General features: G+C 39.1%; 1 protein-coding gene across 2 annotated transcripts in view; it reads left to right on the top strand.

The window, feature by feature from the left end:
• The window catches only part of runx1 (RUNX family transcription factor 1), a 63,421-nt gene that overhangs the window by 12,474 nt on the left and 32,054 nt on the right, over positions 1 to 18,893 (top strand). Inside the window, exon 1 of one of the 2 annotated variants that reach the window (XM_035944110.2) lies at positions 16,958 to 17,105. The exons of the other annotated variant lie outside the window; for it this stretch is intronic. Coding sequence (XP_035800003.1) covers positions 17,018 to 17,105 — 88 coding nt within the window. The 5' untranslated portion in view covers positions 16,958 to 17,017. Of the gene's footprint in view, positions 1 to 16,957; positions 17,106 to 18,893 lie in introns of those variants that run through there. 2 annotated transcript variants of the gene reach the window in all.

Genomic DNA, 18,893 nt, shown 5'->3' on the forward strand with positions numbered 1-18,893 from the left:
TGTTGGGTTTCTTCCCTGTAGGCTGACTCAGAGTTGTTGTCGATGGCGCCAAACTTGCAAGCTCGATAATGGTGCTGGAACCATGTACAGACGTATAGACATGCAGACGTAGGAGGAAAAGATGGAGGCATAAATCAGCGACTGGACTTCCACCCTGGAGACTTGGGTTCGTGCCCATGTGTGGGATTATTATTCTTTGGTTTCATTTTCATCCATCCAAGTTTTCAGTTGAGTTTCCGTTCACTTTTTGGTTAGGTTTAGGACTTTTTCACAACATATTTGAAGCTTCTAATCCATTTTCCGAGTTTCTAGGGTTGAATATATGATTGGTTGACTGATAAGGATTGACTGCCAATCCATAATTAGAAACTTGTTTGTGATGCATCGTAAAGAAATGGAATCCGGCAGAAAATATGTTTGCCTCATAATGCAATTGAAAATGTAGTTTAGTCACATAGGAAAGTAATTTGGGAGACGACGTTGCAAATAAACCTGTAAAACCATTTTAAATGTGATCTGAACACTCCTTTGTTTCAAGAAAAGCCCTTAAGAGCTTAAGGGTGGTCACAGTGATAATGTGTATGCAAATAAGCAATGGTTAAGTCACAGGTCGATAATGAACTGCAGGCTTTGGGGTTAATATCATGGATATTTGTCGGTCTGTTTAAAGGTTAGACATCTGACTTGTTTCCTCTGTTGGCATCGACCTGTTGGTTTTAGAAGCCAATTTTAAAGTGCAATAGGACGTAAGTATAGTGAGCTAAACTACTGATCATACTTTATTTCATGCTCTCCTTTATAAATTGTAAATCCAATCTCTTCTTTAGAAGTCAAGTGCATGAACTACTGAGCTGAACTGCTGTAGTCTATTTGATACGAACAAGCAAACACTTGCTTCCACACGACAGAAATGTGTTTTCCAGCATGCTGCTGATGTTGGGAAGTCAGAGAGAAAGATGGAAAAAGGGATAGATGAAAGAGAGAAGGAAGGACTTATGAGAAATTAGTTCTGTTGTTTTACAAGAAACCCCTCCTTCTCCTCCCTTTGGTTCGCTGTTTCTCAACCGGTCACTGTCTGTTCACTCTGCAGAGCAGTCAGTCGGAAAAGTCGCTCTTTCCCATTTTCATCCTCCTGCCATCAGCTGACTAAAAGGTTGGGCAGCACTTCAGTCTTCAGGCAGTTCCTTCTTGTTTGTTGTTGAGTCTTTGACAGGGGGAGAAATCACACTGCTGGAAATGACGGCAGCAAAAAGCAGATGTTTGCTTGATGACACGTGTGAGGCTGCACATAGCTTCTCATTTAGTGTGTATTTGTACTGCAAAGAATGCAGTAGAACTAATGGACGAGATTTGTCCTCTGGGGAACAGGAATGCAATTAATAGATTTAACAATAATCTTCCATTTACATGTTGAATCTTGTGGACAAGTAGGGATTTGGAGGTGTCACTGAAATGACCAGGAATCTTCTCCAGGGGACCGTGAACGTTCCTACGAACTGCCATCAGTTATTTATGTGTAGCTGCAAGGAATCCTTCTATTTTTATACTATTATATATAGAGAGAAAAGTTTCCGTTCCTGCTAATAGCTAAAGAAAACAGTTGGAAGTAGATTACAAAATGCACAGCCCTACTTCTCCTTTGTACTGCCATATGATGTGTGTGCATGTGTGTGTAGGTGTGTGTAGGTGTGCGTCACCTCCTGCTGTCCAGCTATTACACTCAGTAAAGTTTAATACCCAGATCTCACCGTGGAGCTGTCTGCTACTATCATTATGATTCAGCGCCTTGGAAACGCTCACAGCCTCCATATATGTTTAGTCACATGATAATGATGAAGAACATCAATAAAAGGCCCCGTAAGGATCCAATAAAGTCTCTCTCATTCTTTCTATTAGTGTTACTGTGATGTTTCCTTTTATTTCACATATACACGCACTCATTCTGTGTGTGTTTAGTCAGGTATTACCTATGTAAACCTAAATCTCTTAAAATCCTCATTTTATGGGAGCATGTCTTCATTATGTGCGCAAAAAGCAACTTTTCTGATTACATTCAAAGGTGAAGACTTGTTTTATGTTAAAGTTAGCTTAAGTTTAGGTTAGTTAGGGTTAGTTACATCATGGTTCAGGTTAGAATAAGTCTTCATGTCAATATCGTGTCCTCTGAAGTCCTGAACACATGACTGCGTGGGTCATTTGTCCAGCTGTGATCTCTCATTTTGAAGCCTGGGAATAAGCCCAGAATGCCTTCTATGGATTCCTCTTCTATCTGTCTGTCGGTCTTTTTCTGCCTTTCTACACACACACACACACACACACACACACACATACACACACATGCAGTGTATACACACCTACACACACACACACACACACACACACACACACACACAGTGGCTCCCATGTGGCAATCTGGCCACACATCACACAGTCCAGCTCTGCTGTTTGATCTCTGCACCTCCCGCTGTAAGAAATGTCGACACGCCGCTGGTGGTTTTATCACAGATTCCCACATCAGTCAGTTACTTTAGGAATGTTGCTGAATTAGTTGATTTTCAGAATAGAGCAACTAAACTAAATTGTTCTGTTGTTTTTATTTGAAAAACAGAGCAAAAATTCATTCTGTTTGGTAGTTGCCTCTGTTTCTTCTTTAGCTATGCTGCTACTCATCATTATGCCTCCACAAGAAAATAGTAATAGAAAAAAGTATTTTTACCTTATTAATGTGTTCATAGGTGCTTTTTACACATCATGAGCAAAATAACTTAGTATTTCCACCATGAAACTCGCTGAAAATGACGTTTCTACAATACAGATTTAGGCTTTCAGGGTTTCATGTACAACAAACCTAAAAGAATCAGGCCTGGGATATGGATTTTTATATTTGTATTCTTCAGAGTTGCTCAAACATTTGGCTGGATATAGTATTTGTGATCAGAATTGGAGGTGAGCTGGTGTGCTGGAACTGCAGTGAGTGTGGAGGGGTGGTTGGTGACAGGAGTAGGGACTTTATAGATCTGTGCATTTTAGTAGAAACCATGTTGTAAAATTGCATCCAAGCTACTTTAAGGTAGCAAGGCATGATTTTATTGGGAAAAGCTTCTTTAAATGTACCTTTGGGGCATAGAGATGAGTTTTTTTGTAAAAACTTAAAATTTATTTGAAAAGATACAGTTAAAATTATGATTGGGAAACTCAAATGCACTTAAAATTACATATACTAATAAAGAAGTTCTTCAAAATTGAGTCTACATCTAACAAAAACCATCATTAATTGTAATTTAACACAAACTTACTTGATATTATGCTTCATTGTCAATGCACATCATTGCATTTTAATTGCTATCATGGGAATCAGACACAAAAAGATGAGTTTTTTGAGGTTTAATTAATGATGAGAGGGATTTTAAAAAATAAATATTAACAGCTGTGCATGAAATTACAGATAAACATAACTGATTTGAGTCTTTCACAGTCTCCAGACCTTATATTTTGTAGTTATCCTGCCCTTCAGTAGATTACTACACTATAGAATCTGTCACTCAAGGAGAATCCAGCTGTTCCAGAGGTTTATTGTAGATCACGACACAGTAACAGTAAACACGTTTTATAGTGCGTTTTCTGCCTGCTTCTAAGCATCATTTTTTGCAGCACCTCCCTCCTCCTGTCCTGCTCCATCAGCTGGAGCAGGAAGACGGAGCTCCAATAAAGATCCCTTCATTTCCTCTCCTCTTTTTCATCTCTCCTTCTGTCTCCTCCCTCTCTGCTGACTTCTCTCGCTTCCTTCCGACCCGCCTGCTCAATCGCTTCAGAGTTTTAATATCAGCGGCCTTTTTCTTGGTGTTCTGGATAGCGTCTGCACTTGTGACATGTAAGATTTGACCGATAGAGTTTGAGACATACTGATATTTCTCAGGAGGAAGGTATGGATTTCATTAGAGCAGTAGAGAGGGATATTCGTCATCCGTTTTTTCCATTTTTCTCCTCATTGATATGATGTTGTGCTCTCTTTAGGTGGTTTCTCATCAGTGAATATAAAACTGAATAGAATATTGTCTCTACAACCAGCAGTGTAAGTGATTGAAATTTGAAATTCAGTGGCTTTCAAACCAAAGCCAACAAAGAAAAGCTGAACGCCTGTAGCCTGCAAGGCAAAACCCAGGGCTTCACCACTTTTCCTGGATCCTCAAAACAACACTTTATTGCAGCTATAATGTAAAAATATTAATAATGGCCTTCAAAAATCAATCAGTGACGCATGTAAATTTGGCTTGTTGCAACCATAAGCCTATTATTTGTCATTTTTGCCACTTTTAGTCAATTCCAAGGAGGTTACAGTTACTCTAAGTGTGTTTGTGTTTGAGGGGAACCACCAGTGAGGCCACAGACCCATATTTATGGTAAAGCTGAACCTCACCACACTGCACCCAATCCAAGATCACCCTCCTCCACATCCGCTTCAGTCGATAAACCATCAACCTCTTGTTCTTTTGTCGCTATTTGTCCAATGCAGCAATAATCATTTCTTATGGTGAGACGTTATCATTTGCAGCTAAAGACACAAAAAGTGGTGCTGTAGTTACGAAAGATAAAAAAAATGTCGTCACCTCATCTCTATTTTCAGTTGCCCTCTTTGCTTCGCTACACTTCCCCGTTGACTTTAAGCGCCTCTGAAGTTTTGCGAAACCGCCAAACAGCGAACAGCCATCTGACGATCGATGGAGCCTCTGATCATCCGGAGCTTTTTTTTCCCTCAAATCGCTTCTCCACCAACCGCACTGGCACCCCCTCAGCCTTAATGGGCGAGATGGCATGGTGCATGTCTGTGAAGTCTGAAGGGACGGGTGTCCCAGCGAGGTCCCTTCAGTCCTGTGGTTAACGAAGAAGTCATGCAAAGAGTCGCCTCACCCTTTTCCTCACTCCTCCTCACCCTATTTCCTTCCCTCCATCCACATTTGTCCCCACATTGTGGTTAACAAGTGAATGCAAAGTGTTGTCTTTATGTTTTTGTGGCCCCATACCCATTAGCAGCCCTCTATTCTGTACTGTGAATTCCACCCAGCGACTAGGCCTTCTGATTTATTTATTGGATCGTTTGGGACTCGATGTGTCCTTGTGTGGTCGAGTTAAAGTCGTCTAATTGGCTGCTTCTGCTGGTTCCTTCCACTGCGATGACCCGTTTTGCAGCATCTTCTGGGTTACTTAACATGCAAACGTGCACACACACACACTCGCATGCATGCTAGAAAAGCATAAAGTAACGAAGGCCTGAGGGGTGTGAATGGCTAATTAGTTGATTGGAAGTCTCCTTCTCTAACTGTCACAAATGATCTAGGCTGGGGAAGACAGCCATTGATTTTTGTGTCTGTCTGGTGTATTGGAGCTTTGTGTTATTATTGAACAGTGTCCTCTTGACCGTGACAAATCTGTATCTTAGACTCTAAAGTTCCAATTGTGAAGTAAGATTTACACCAAAAGTAGTAGTGTGTCCTCAACTGTAATGCTTTGAATGGTTGAGTTCAGTTTTCACATCAAAACTAAGTCCCAGTCACATCAGTATTAAAACTTCAACCCGAAATCAAATTGCATGGCCAAATCAACTCATTCAACTCGATAATGGATTTGCTCTCAGTGACGTAAATCTTGAGTTTGAGTTAATTTTAGATGGAGTTTGACACATCAGTTTGTCCCCATGACCAATGGTATGCTGTCTAGCCTGTGCTGACCTTTAAGGGATGGGGAGCTGCAAAATCCCAAATCCATTTTTTATTCAACCTCCACTGTTTGTAGACACTTCGCCGATATCAATAAGGAAAAAGCTCTAGAGAAAGTTTGATAGCTTCACTTGAATATGTTAGATGCAAACTGCCATTTAATCTACTAACAAACAGTTTGGATGCACAAGGAAACCCCAAACTCGCTCCTTGTCTGCCTATCAATAAACAGTCCATCATATCACTTGGTAATGGAGCCATTTCCCCCTTTGTCACTCTCCCAGTGGCATCCATGCAGGAATTACACTGTTCCTACCCAGCAAGGACGACTGTTTGATCTTGTTAGACAGACTTTACAGTCGAAAAACACCATGTATCACCCACCACCTCCATGTAAGTGGTACACTCCTGGTGTCCTGCACCAAGGATAGACTGGATGTTGGGTTCACTTTAAAGGCCAGTGTGGCAGTTTTCCTCCAGTTGCCCCCCAGTGCATCTCTAGGTTTTACTTTTTCTTCATTTAATATTCATAAAAATGGGATTTCTCTTTCCTATTTCATATCTATTTATGTCTAATATATTTTTGTGTATTTTTCATTGTTGTGGTACCATTAGTTACTACTGATACACCTTGATAAATAGACTAAAGTGGATGAATTCAAATAAAACCTCTTTTTAGCCATTATTAAATATAGAAAAATTAAAAATGATCAATTATAACATTTTTAAAAGCAGTAACTACATTTTATAATCAGACTTTTCAGCTATGTTGCTCAGCCTTAGTACAAATACATTTGTGTTACTTCACAAGCTAACTTGCTAATTCAGTTATCCAGTTTTGTCACTCCCTCTTGAGTATACTCTAATATTCGCAATGATAATAAGGATACTATGAATACCAATATCAAGTGCCAGCTCATCCAGCTGCCATATTTTACCAAACAGCTTACCAACAAGAAACACCAAGCTAATAGAACCCCATATTCTACAAAATTAGTGCTGATAGCTTATGCTAAGTGTCTTTTAGGTGGGTCAAGAATCAAGAAGTTTTGTTTTCTATATCCAGGTTCTTTCGCTTCCTCTAGTTTTGTGATTAAAAGGATTTATTTGGCTCTTGTAGCTCCTGCATCCGCTGTATAGTGACCTTTCTTTGCAGTGCAGCTTGTAGAGTCATATGTTCTGCACGAATGCTGAAGGATCCTTTGATCAGTAGTTTGCATGTAGCAAATGGCGCAATGGAGGAGCTTTTGGAGTCACACACAGACATGAAACACATATTTTTAGAGTTAGATGAGGGTATGGACCTTCACTGGTTTGGACTGTTTATCTGATCATGAGGCATTGAGATTTCTAGAGGCTTTACTGTGTCAATACTGATCTAAAGTCACTGAAAGCGCTGTGCCTCATGACGCAGCTGATATATGAACGTGGGTTTTAATGGCCAATATCTACCGCTATGATGAATTAAGTAACACCAAAGATTCATCAGTCCTGGTTCCATTTTGTTGGCCTCCACTCGAGCTCTTTCTTCCTCAGGGATCTCCTCCCCAATCCTCCTGTCATCCTCGTCTTCCTGCCCTCAGGGCCTGGATTCATCCCTCTATCCACACACCACTGCTGCCACTCTGAGCGTCCATCTGTCTCCATCAGGCAGTCCTTCACTCTGTCCACTCTCCTACCAGCATCACCTTTTCATTTTTCAGACCCTGCGAGCATTGCTAGACTTCAATACCATACCAATGTTTCAGAGCAGTCCATTTAATAACCGTTGAGATATTTCAGCTTGGACCAGAATGGTTGACCAACCAACTGATATCACCGTCCCTTGAGCTTTGCATGGCTTAACACAACATTGCATTTCTACCAACACATCCATGATGTATGTATGATGCAACTGCAGTTCCTGCTGCCACAACATGCTGCTCTTGACTTGAGGAAGGAAGCAGTCGGTTGAGGTGGTTTGAGCATCTGATCAGGATGCTTCCTGGATGTGTTACCTCAGGCGCTGTGGACAAATCCAACTGTCCTCTGGCAGGAGGAAACACTGGTGCAATCCTCTGATGCAGTAGCGCAAACAAAAATGAGTTTTCCAGTCAGTTAGCATTTTGACAACCTTAGAGAGGTACCTGTTAAAGACTCCATCAAATCAGTTTTTCAGGAGATCAAACTCTAAACCCACAGGAACAATGAAGTGCAACACTACCTTCAAGTTTGGCCATTTGGAACACCTTTAAAGCAACGTTGCATTTGAGTTTCATAGTATATTGGATAAGTTAGCTGTTTTCTAATAACCTAACTTGGCCTTTTTTGAGGGCCATAGATATTTTAGAAAGCCTTTAGATGCAAAAACTCCAGTAGCCAATGATAGACCTCAATTTGTTGGATAATGACCCAAAACAGAGCTAAAGTTTAACTCCATCCATCTACAATACAGAATATTCCAGTTTAGTATAGCCGATGCGGGTTTCATCACATGGAAAAAAGATGATAGAAAAAGAGCAGAACTGTCAAATCCAGTGGATCATTTATTGGGCTGATAATATAGGAATCAGGTGAAAAGATGATGTATTTATTAAGTGAACCAACTGTTTGTGCCGTCAGGATCTGTCATTACAATAACAGTTTAATTAGACACACATCTGCCAGAAGTTGACATCTTACTGCATCAACTTCATTTTCCCATCGACACAACATGCATTTGGTCGAAAATATCTCCATAACTGGCTTGTACAAAGACAGGAGTGGACAGAACCAGACCTCCCTGCAGGAAAACCTTTCTACCACATTCACTGTCCGCCCTGCACCGAGTGTGTTTGCTTTTCTTTGTGTGTGTGAGGTAAAAGTTTCTGCTCTAATGCACCTGCTCAGCCATTCATACTGCACTAAACACAGCCTGAGGCGCTTCTATCTCCCTCTATGTGTGTCTGCCTCTCTCCTCTCTGTCTTCCTCCATTTTATTTTCATTTCTACGCTGAAAGAATGAACATTTAACTAACTCTGACTGTGTGCATGATTGAATAGGTATGTCTCTCTCTCCCTCTCTCTCCCCTTCATTTCTTGTGTCAGAAAATCAATTTTTAGTTTAGCAAGAATAAGCCGGTCTTCTCTCATCGCAGAGGACGGCTGAATTATTCAGCGCACACACACAAAGCACAAATGCTTTTTCATACATGAAAAGTACTTTTTCTTTTGGCTTTTATTAATGAGATCGTACGAAAAAGTGACATTATTGAAACTTTTCAGGACATCAGTCCAGCTGCTCCAACTTATGTCAAGCTTCATTCACAGATAATGGAAGTGCTTGAATTGATTATAGCAGAGAGTCATAATATTTGGTCATTATTTCATGTTTGTAAGACATTTTCTGAAATTTCAGTCACTTCAGGTCATTTAATGCACTCAAATATCAGAGTCACATGCCAGTAAATAAAAAAGATCTGGAATATTTTATCTTCTTAGTGCTTCAGAAATGCATAAAAAGGACTCTGAGCCTCAAGATTTAGTGGTTTGGTTTCTGTTTTACTCCCTTATTTCAACCTGACCTGACCCCAAGCAGTTATTTCTTTGTTCCTCTCACATTTTTACTCTCTGTGGGCTCATTTTTCACTGCAATATTAAGTAATGCACCTCTATGGAAACAGATCAGCCGTGACTAGGAGGATAGAGAATTCGAAAATGCATGTGGTGCAACATAAAAAAGCTATAAATCATTTTCTATTTATTTTACACAAATTTAAAACACCTGGAATCAGCATGTACAGCATTTTTCCAAGTGTCCACAGATGTTACCAAAACTGGAATAAATGTGGGCACCACATGCTACATTTTAGCTTACAGTTTACTTGTAATATCTCTGAATTTTAATAATGTGACTGTTGGTCACAGCAGATTCACTCATTACTTCTCAGTTGTACCAAGAAACATCATATTTTTATGATTTTCACACACTCTGGTTGCAGTAAACGATTCATTTTTGGTGATTTTTTTCAAATTTTTGTCTGTCAAGCACTTGTACCTGACATGTTTACATGTACAATAGATACAGTGCTTCATTTTAAATAGATAGAAAAACAAATAACAGAAAACTGATAGGAACAAATCAGCTGCTTTGGCTTCAAACAAAAAACCAAGAAGAATTTTTTTTAAATTGAATGTTATTGAATGTTCCTTTCTGTATTTTTGTTGTTCTTGCATTGTGCATAATAAGTAAATGAGTAGGCTTTAAACAGTACAGGTTTAGAACAAAGTGTAGGTGCTGTATCTGGTCCAGACTTGGAATGAAGACAGGGCTGTAAATGCTCACAGGCTCTAAGAATCAAACTAATTCCTGGGTAGGTTTTCTGTGGGTCAGACCAGGAAGAATCTGGGGTGTCAATGAAATCACAATGTGAGGGATAATCTCCTGAAACAGTGTTCAGTTTTGACAGTTTGGTCAATATTTGTGCCTTACTTCTGTTACTGAAATAAGAAATGCTCTTATAACATGCATTTTTACATAAACATTTTTTGCACAAAGTTACTTTTATAATGTTGAATACAATCTTTTAAATTTTTTTCCCCTTGTGGTTGTTGTCTTTGAAAAAATGGAAATATGGAACTATCGCACTATTGCAATGTTTAGTTGTTTTGTTTACAGAATCTGGTGCTTATTTTATGGCAAATTTTTAAATAAAATGTTGAGTCAAGCTAGGTTTTGATGAGATATCATGATTTTAAACTTCGATTCACGTACATTTTTTTCAGAAGGACATTATTGAAACTTTTAGTTACATCAAGAACCACTGGAAACTTCAAAATCCAGCAATCCTTTCCATTTTTACTGTTTCCGACTCTGCTAAATAGTGTCATTTTGGCAATTTTTAAAACTCTTCATTCATTTTTTTGTGAATCTGAGGGTAAAGTGTCTTCTTAATGTAATAAGTTGTCCGTGGTGACCTCTGCTGACCTCTCCATCAACCTTTCACTTGTGCCTCCATCTGCCACCGTGCAGCTTCTCTGAAAGCTTTACAACAGGATCAGGGCTGATGCCGTAAAGCAGCCGTTAGTGTCGTAAAGTAATCCAGCAGAATGAAGGCAGCCTGCTCTGATCACGATAATATCTCAGCGCTAATGTGGCAATGATTCAATGCGGGGAAGGAATAGTTTTAAAACTGTGTAAGGAAAGTGTGTTGTTGAAGTGAAAGAACTCGTCATCACTGAAAATAGAAGAGCAACATTAGTTATTATGGGAGAATTCAAGACATTTAAGCCCATTTTTTGTTAGAAATAATAGCATAGCTGGAGGTATTTTGTATAAAAAAGGCAGAGTGCTTTATTTGAGATAAAATATAAATCTGTGAGTGTTGTTAAAAGTGTGTAATGAAGCAGATGTCTGTTATCACAGAGGATAATTACAGTTAGATTGTGTAATGGGACTTAATAGAAGTGTGTTTGCTTTGTGAGTTCACATCTTTGTGTAGGTCTGCATTTTATCTGACTGTGTGTGTGTGTGTATGTGTGTGTGTGTCAGTTGGTGCTGCTGCTAACTGATATGTCAGAAAATCAATTAATTACTTTTAAGCGGCAGTTAACTGCATCCGCACAATACACCCCATGAATTATAGACGAGGTGTGTCTGCATATACTCTGTGTGTGTGTGTGTTTGTGTGCGTGCATGCGTGCGTGCGTGTGTGTGTAGCATAGAATTGGTTACTCTGTTAACTAGAGACAATTGCTAACTCCTCCGTCACTGATCAATTGATGAGTGCTTCGATACAAATCTACTGAGCTGCTGAAGAACTCACTCCTGTGTGTCCGTTTTACAGAATTTTTTTACTGTTCTTCAGTAAACATCTGCTTTACATTTGCTGTTCGACATTCTTTGGAGCAGAAAATAAAATTATATGAGTAAAAATCAGATAATACGACAAACTGTAGGAAAAGTATTGAAAAATCTGACGACCTAATTATACAATTAGTTTGTTAACATCGTAAAAATAGAATAATTCTAAGAAATTGAATGTAAAATGCATTTGCTGCATAGTTCAAAGTGCTAAAATCATAACACAACACTTCTCAAATATAAAAGTAACTGAAATTAAAGGTTAAATATGTCGTATAAATAGAAATTTCAGAGAATATTTGAAAGACTGCACATTTTTGTTATTTCTGACTCTCCATTTCGACTCTAATTCCATCACTTTGTGTTCATAATTCTTCCATCAAGTTCTCTATAAGTACACAATTAATCCACAAAAAGTGTTCATTAGATTTTGAAACAAGGTGAGTCAGTTTAAAGTGGTTTTTGGTGATGATGGAGGTGTTCGAGGAGGACGTCTTCTCCTTTTTCCCCAGACTCCCTCCATCGATCCCTCGCTCAGGGTGGCAGCAGTGTGTGTTATTTTGTGTGTGTGTGTGTGTGTGTGTGTGTGTGTGTGTGTGTGTGTGTGGGGTATTGATCCCTGCCATCCCACTGACTGTCACTGGCCTCGGGGTGGCCTCAGCTCAGGGGACGGCAGGGACAGACAGCCGCTGGCACACAGAGGTGGTCATTTTATTTTTACTGTTTTTCCACTTGGACTGTGCTTCGTCCTCGTCGTTCTCTTTGTGGACTTTAAATTCCGAGCGGAGCATTTAATACCCGCTATTAAGAACGAAATTAAACAAGTTTTCACATCTAAAAGAAGTTATTTTACAGTGTTCATTTAAGCACCTGAACATAATTTGCTTGCTTCTGTCTGTCGAGTCGACACAAACACAGTGACATCTTCATTTCTGCACTTTTAACTTTAGCATCTTTTACTCTGCAGACATATTTGTGTTGGGTTACCATGGTTACGGGTGTAATTTATCATCCCCAAACTCTGGCTGCAGCTCATTCACAATATAATTCCCTAAGATTCTATATAAGATTACTAAGACTTCTCACAAAAAATACATTTTTTTCATTAGCGAAAATCTGTCATAGTTTTACTTTTGAATATTACTTGTTACTCTGTTTGAACTGCACCGTACAAGAATGATTGGGCCGAACTGCCAGAAATGCTTTTAGCAATGAAGTGTGTATTCAGATGGATCATATATCTCATTAGACCCACATTGATAATAGAAGAAGTTCGCTTCAGGACAACAAGACAGAAGGGATTGGAATTGTTGCAGTTTTAGTCATATAGTGCCAAATCACGATCTGAGGGCGCTTTGCATTGAAATGTAAAGACCTCAGAGTAATAAAATATTTCCTTCGAGCAGCTTTTAACTTCCTCTGAAAATATTCAACAAACTACAGACTCCATCTTTGGCTCCTCTTGTCTCTTGGGAATCCAGCAGTAAGTGTCCGAGAACTTTGTTTTTTTCCAGTTAAATGAAAATGAATTCAAACTAATTGTATTTAGTCCGCTAAATTATATTGAAAGAGTGTCGGTCCACGATCAGTAAATACGAAAACTGTGGTCAGAAACCTGGACGTAAATAAAAATCATGGCTACGGTGGTGCAAAATGCTTGAAATTTCACTAATTCCATATTCTATACCTGGATTTTGTTTAATTGCGGCTCTGAGTTGTTTTAATTTGAACAGTTTCGCCTAATAAAAAACACTGATTTGAAAGATTTTTGAGGGTTTATCATTATTATTGTGCAGAAGCTGCATTGTGTTTAAATAGAAACAGCATGCTTAACTTCACTGGAGTTCTACTCTATGTTGTTCTATGTCGACTCCTTAATTATTTGATACGTAGAACCCCAAAAACACTTCATAATTGATCTCAAAAATGAAACTGGCTTGTATTCATCTAACAGATTTAGCTGCATGGAGATAAATCCAGTGCTGCCAGTAATAGCTGAGTAGACTATACATATAAGGGTAATTCAAATGAATGATTCTCCAGAAAATATCCAAAGTTTAAGTGAAACCAAGTTTGAATTTACATAAAAAAGATAAGATCGAGGGTGATTCATTCTTTCTGCTATCTGTGCGCCAAAGTCATGTCTCCACGACCGCACTTCGGCTTACCAACAAAAACAGAAGGATAAAAAAAAAAACAGAATAAGCCGAGCTGTCCTGGTTTCGACTCGCTGTGAAGACACACCTCAGACGACCATTGTGGCTCACCATAACCCAGTGACACACACACACACACACACACACACACACACACACACACACACACACACACACACACACACACACACACACACACACACACACACACACACACACTGTTGGTCTGAGGTTACCATTGAGGATTACAGCGAGTTGTTGCACCAGCAGTCACATATAGTGTACACACACACACACACACACACACACACACACACACACATATACACAGAGGGAGTTTTGTGGTGATGTCACTGGCCAGAGGGCCTCTGGGAGAGTCAGTGTGGGCAGCTCAGTGTCCACCAGTGAGTGGGAGGTTTGGTAGAGTGTGTGTGATGATGTTTCTGTGGGGTAACGTACAATTAAACTTTCTCATGTGTGCACCACCGTTCAAAAGTTTGGGGTCACCCAGACAATTTCATGTTTTCAATGAAAACTCACACTTTTATTCATGTGCTAACATAACTGCACAATGGTTTTCTAATCATCAATTAGCCTTTCAACACCTGACTGTATTTGTGATTAATTTAATGTTATCTTCATTGACAAAAAACTGCTTTTCTTTCAAAAATAAGGACATTTCCTAGTGACCCCAAACTTTTGACTGGTGGTGTATATGTAGATGTGAATGTTGGTTTAGTGTTGACTTATGCAGGATTAAGCTTCATTAAATATTGGCGTTCATAATTTATCTCACCTTCACTTGTTGAAAGATGTTTCCACATTTGCTTATTTAACTTTATTGAACACACGTTGTAATTAACCCTCCCAACTCCGAGGAGATTCTGTCCGTTTCTTTGCTCCTGCAACATTTTTACTCATTTTCACCTTCAATATAAAGTCCAGCACCTCAATGGAAACAATACAACCATAGCTAGAAGTAGAGAGAACTCTACATATCCCATATATCATGAAAAATTAAATGCGAAAGTAGATTTTTCCCTGATTGTGCATTTTAACAAAGATTGTAAAAAGTGCCCGTGGGTGTTACCAATACAGGAAAACCATTTTGCTCCACATACTCCACAAAAATTTACCACCTACAGTTTTACAATCTCTTCTAACGCTTCATTTTTCTCACTGCTCTGCACATTAACTGTAGAAACATGTTTCACCATGCAAAATGTGTCTCCCAGCAACTCTTCCCTCTATACTGTTTTCAAGTCATGCTGCATTTAACTTATTCATCAGATGTTTTATTTTGCTGTCATATCTCTGATTTGTTTCCATACTTGTCTTCTGTTTGCTCTGTCTAAACACAGCCTGCAGTTCACCTGAGTAGTTGTGGCATTTTTGTCATGTGACCACTGGTTCCAACTGTGAACAGAGAATATGTTGTTTTATACAGAAAGCAGTGCATGCTTTTTTATATATCACATTTGAATCATGTAGAACAAAGTGATTGTGATAAAATATCACAATTTTAAGCTTAGATTTGATTCATTTTCCTGATTTTTATTTGGTCACTGACATTCCTGTATCATTTCCCAACTTCATGAAGTCTCAAAATCAGATTTTGAAGTAATCTATCTATCTATCTATCTATCTATCTATCCATCTATCCATCTATCCATCTATCCATCTATCCATCTATCCATCTATCCATCTATCCATCTATCTATCTATCTATCTAAAATGTGTTTGTCCTTTGTTTTAGTTCAAAAAAGTACATTCTGAAATTGTTCATATTTAAGGAATTATCTTTTTTCAAAACAAAATGAACAATCCAAAATTTCTTAAGAAAAAAGTGAAATTTCAACAACAGTGTATCATTTACACATTACAACTGACAGATCACAGTGGATCCACAAAGGCACAAAACATTTAGTCTCAGGTATCTGGAACAGAATAATATAGTATTTTACTTGATGATCAAAATTACAAAAGTCAGACAAAAAAACAAGACAAAATATTACAAAAATGAGACGCAAAATGACAAAACAACAACGAACAATCTAGTATTTTACTTTATGATCAAAACAATTAGTGTAGGTTTTGAATTTGTTTTAAATTTATAGTTTTACAATTTGCAGTTAATGTCTTCTCTGTAATTTTTACACTTTACAAAGGCCGCTTGTTTGACACCACTGTGTTAGAAGAACTGCAGCCACTATAGCTCTGATTAGAAGTATTATTATTCAGTGTATACCTCCTGATTTATTTATTTATTTTATTTATTCATTTATTTGATCAGGGACCATGCAATTAACATAGAACACATCTGATGTATTACATATAGAGTGTATAGCATTAAGCTAATTTTCAACTCCCGTCCCTGGTTGGGCTTTTCAGTAAAAGTAGTCAGAGGACCAACAATTACTGATGCAACCCTCTATCCTTTTATTTCTTTGTGAAGTCACAACTATCAGATGTTTTTCAGTAACTTTGGCAGTTATTTTCCATGTGGAGCCATGATGAAGACATGCAGACAGACAAGGGTCATTTTAAAACCATTTTTATGAATTTAGGTGAACTGGAAATCACTGGTGTACTCACAGGGGTGTTATTGACTTCTGTAATACACTGTGTACATCTGTACCGGTTAACTAGAGTTCTAAACAGCAGCAGTGTTGCTTAGCTTCCCCCATTCATCTACATCAGCCGAGTTTTATCAGCTTATCTGCAGCACCTCAGTCCGACTCAGCTGTGTGACCTCAGTTTTGAACCAGAACTTCCAAACAGCGAGGACAAGCCGGGGTGAGAAGGCGGGAGGCAGTGAGGGAGAAAAAAGCCAGAAAAATCATTTGAGTAGCTAAATGAAATTAGCAGCTTTGAAGAGCCTTAGGGCAAAGTGGAGTCATGTCCCCCGTGGCTACGCTTTAGAGAAAGAGGGAATGAATTAAGCTTGACTGGCTCCTCTCCCTCCTCCTCCTCCTCTTCTTGCCCTCACTTTTTGCTCCCTCACTTCTTCTTCTTTTTTTTCTGGTTTTCGCTAATATGTAGGATGAGACGTGCAGGGGGAAGGGGGCCGAGGAGGTGTATAAAAGCAGTTCGTGAAGGTGAGGACAGATTGGAGATGTTCTTTGCCGAATGAGTGTCTAGATTTGGACTAACAAAAAGTCAAGACAAACCCTTTCTCCTTTTCTGTCTTTTCCTTTCACTTTTTCCTTTGTGTTGTTTCCCTCCTTTTTAAAATAATTTCACCCTCAATAGCCTTTTTTCTCTCCCCTCTGGGTGTCGGATATTTGGCCCCAGACGTTGCTGCTTCTGCCACCAAGGACTGAAGCATGAACCCTGGGGCTTTCTCCAGCTCGGGGCCCCTGTCCTGGGCCATGTACCTGATGAGGAAAGGCCGGACAGGCAGCGGACTCTTTGGTAAAGCTGATTCTTCTTGACACCTTACAGTCACCGTCACGTCTGGTGTGATCACGAGAGTTGTCTTATTCTGTCACACTGTGAATCAATGTTTCTGTCTCGTGTCTTCAATGTTGTGGTGAAGAACTGTGTGATCAGATAATCCGTCTTGATTTGTGTTGTTGAGACGCATGCCACACTGTCTTCTTGTTGGGATATTTTGCATCTTGAGTGTCACATTATGAATAACTGGTAGCATCTGAACGTTTAAAATACTGCAATAGCTGCAAATTCAGTGCCTTACAGGGTAAATAGTGCTTGTATGGTTCCAGTATCCTGTTCTAACTCTGTTTCTTGGACTTCCATGAGTTTTTGAAGGTGGTTCAGTAGATGTTCTTTGAGTTTTGGAGGTTCTTGAAGGGTTCTCGGAGTCCTTTAAGGAGTTGTAGGTGTTAGAGGTTTTAGGGGTTTTTGAGGTTTTCTGAGACTCTATTGACACTATTGTTCCAGTATCCTGTCCTAACTGATTCTTGGACTTTTGTGGTTTTTGAATGTGGTTCTGTAGATGTTCTTTGAGTTTTGAAGGTTCTTGAAGGATTCTAGGAGTCTTTTCAGGAGTTGTAGGTGTTAGTCAAAGGTTTTAGGGGTTTTTGAGGTGTTCTGAGACTCTACTGACTCTATTGTTCCAGTATCCTGTCCTCACTCTGTTTCTTGGATTTCCATGAGGTTTTGAAGGCGGTTCCGTAGATGTTCTTTGAATTCTGGAGGTTCTTGAAGGGTTCTCGGAGTCCTTCCAGGAGTTGTAGGTGTTCGTCAGAGGTTTTAGGGGTCCTTGAGGTGTTCTGGGACTCTGTTGAGGTCTTCTGGTATGGCTTTCTGGTAATTCGACACCTCAAACCTTCACAAGTTTAATGTCAATGTTAGGTTCCAGTGCAAGAAGCGTTCTAACCTTTAGGTAGAACTTCTCTAGGTCTTTTAGTTTCCACATCTCACTTCCCATGTACAAATCTTGCAAAAACATGCAACTGAACATCAGATATTCAAAACCATTTAGTATCAGTCTTCTTCTCTGCTGCAATGGGGTTGACCACCCAAGTAGTTCCAGTCTCACATAAATACATCTTGTGGCATTTCAGTGGATCTCACTCTGGTTCCAAGATTCCATAAATGCTTTTTGGAGAGCAAACTTTTATTTTCAGTGTCTTTCTTACACTGGTTGTAGGAGTGAATAGAGATTGTCATAAAATATTGTGGAGAAAAAGCCCTTTGCTGCTTACTTACACAACTGTCACAGGAGTAAAACCACATATTATAGAATCATTTTTAAGAGTAAAATTTAAAACTGTGTTCTCTTAAATCCACACATCGCTTTTATTCTGTGTAAATATTCGATTGCATCCATGTGATTGATACGCTAATGACAAAGTATTTCTGCTGATGATATGAAGCGAGGCTGGTATCAATAACTTTGATAGGCGATTGTGGCTGGGTATTGATTATGGATCAGAGGACAGTAAGAAGCTCAGATTACGGACCAGTCAGTGGGAAACGCTGGCAGAGTGAAATCCAACTCCTCTTCCTCTGTCATGTTCTTTCTTTCTTTTTCTGTCTCTCTGCTGTTTTTACTCAGCTCGCGAATGCAAAGATTTCATTCAAGGATTCGGCTGTTTTAAATTTCGGAAACAAATCAGTCGCAAATTTCCAACGAAACATTCAAATTCTGACACTCTTTTCCAAACATTTTAAAGAATTACCCAGCAGGCTATGCAGCATGTGGGATCATACAGGGATATATGAATTGCTGTGAGC

The sequence above is a fragment of the Amphiprion ocellaris genome, chromosome 24 (genome assembly GCF_022539595.1).
Source record: "Amphiprion ocellaris isolate individual 3 ecotype Okinawa chromosome 24, ASM2253959v1, whole genome shotgun sequence".
NCBI lineage: Eukaryota > Metazoa > Chordata > Actinopteri > Pomacentridae > Amphiprion > Amphiprion ocellaris.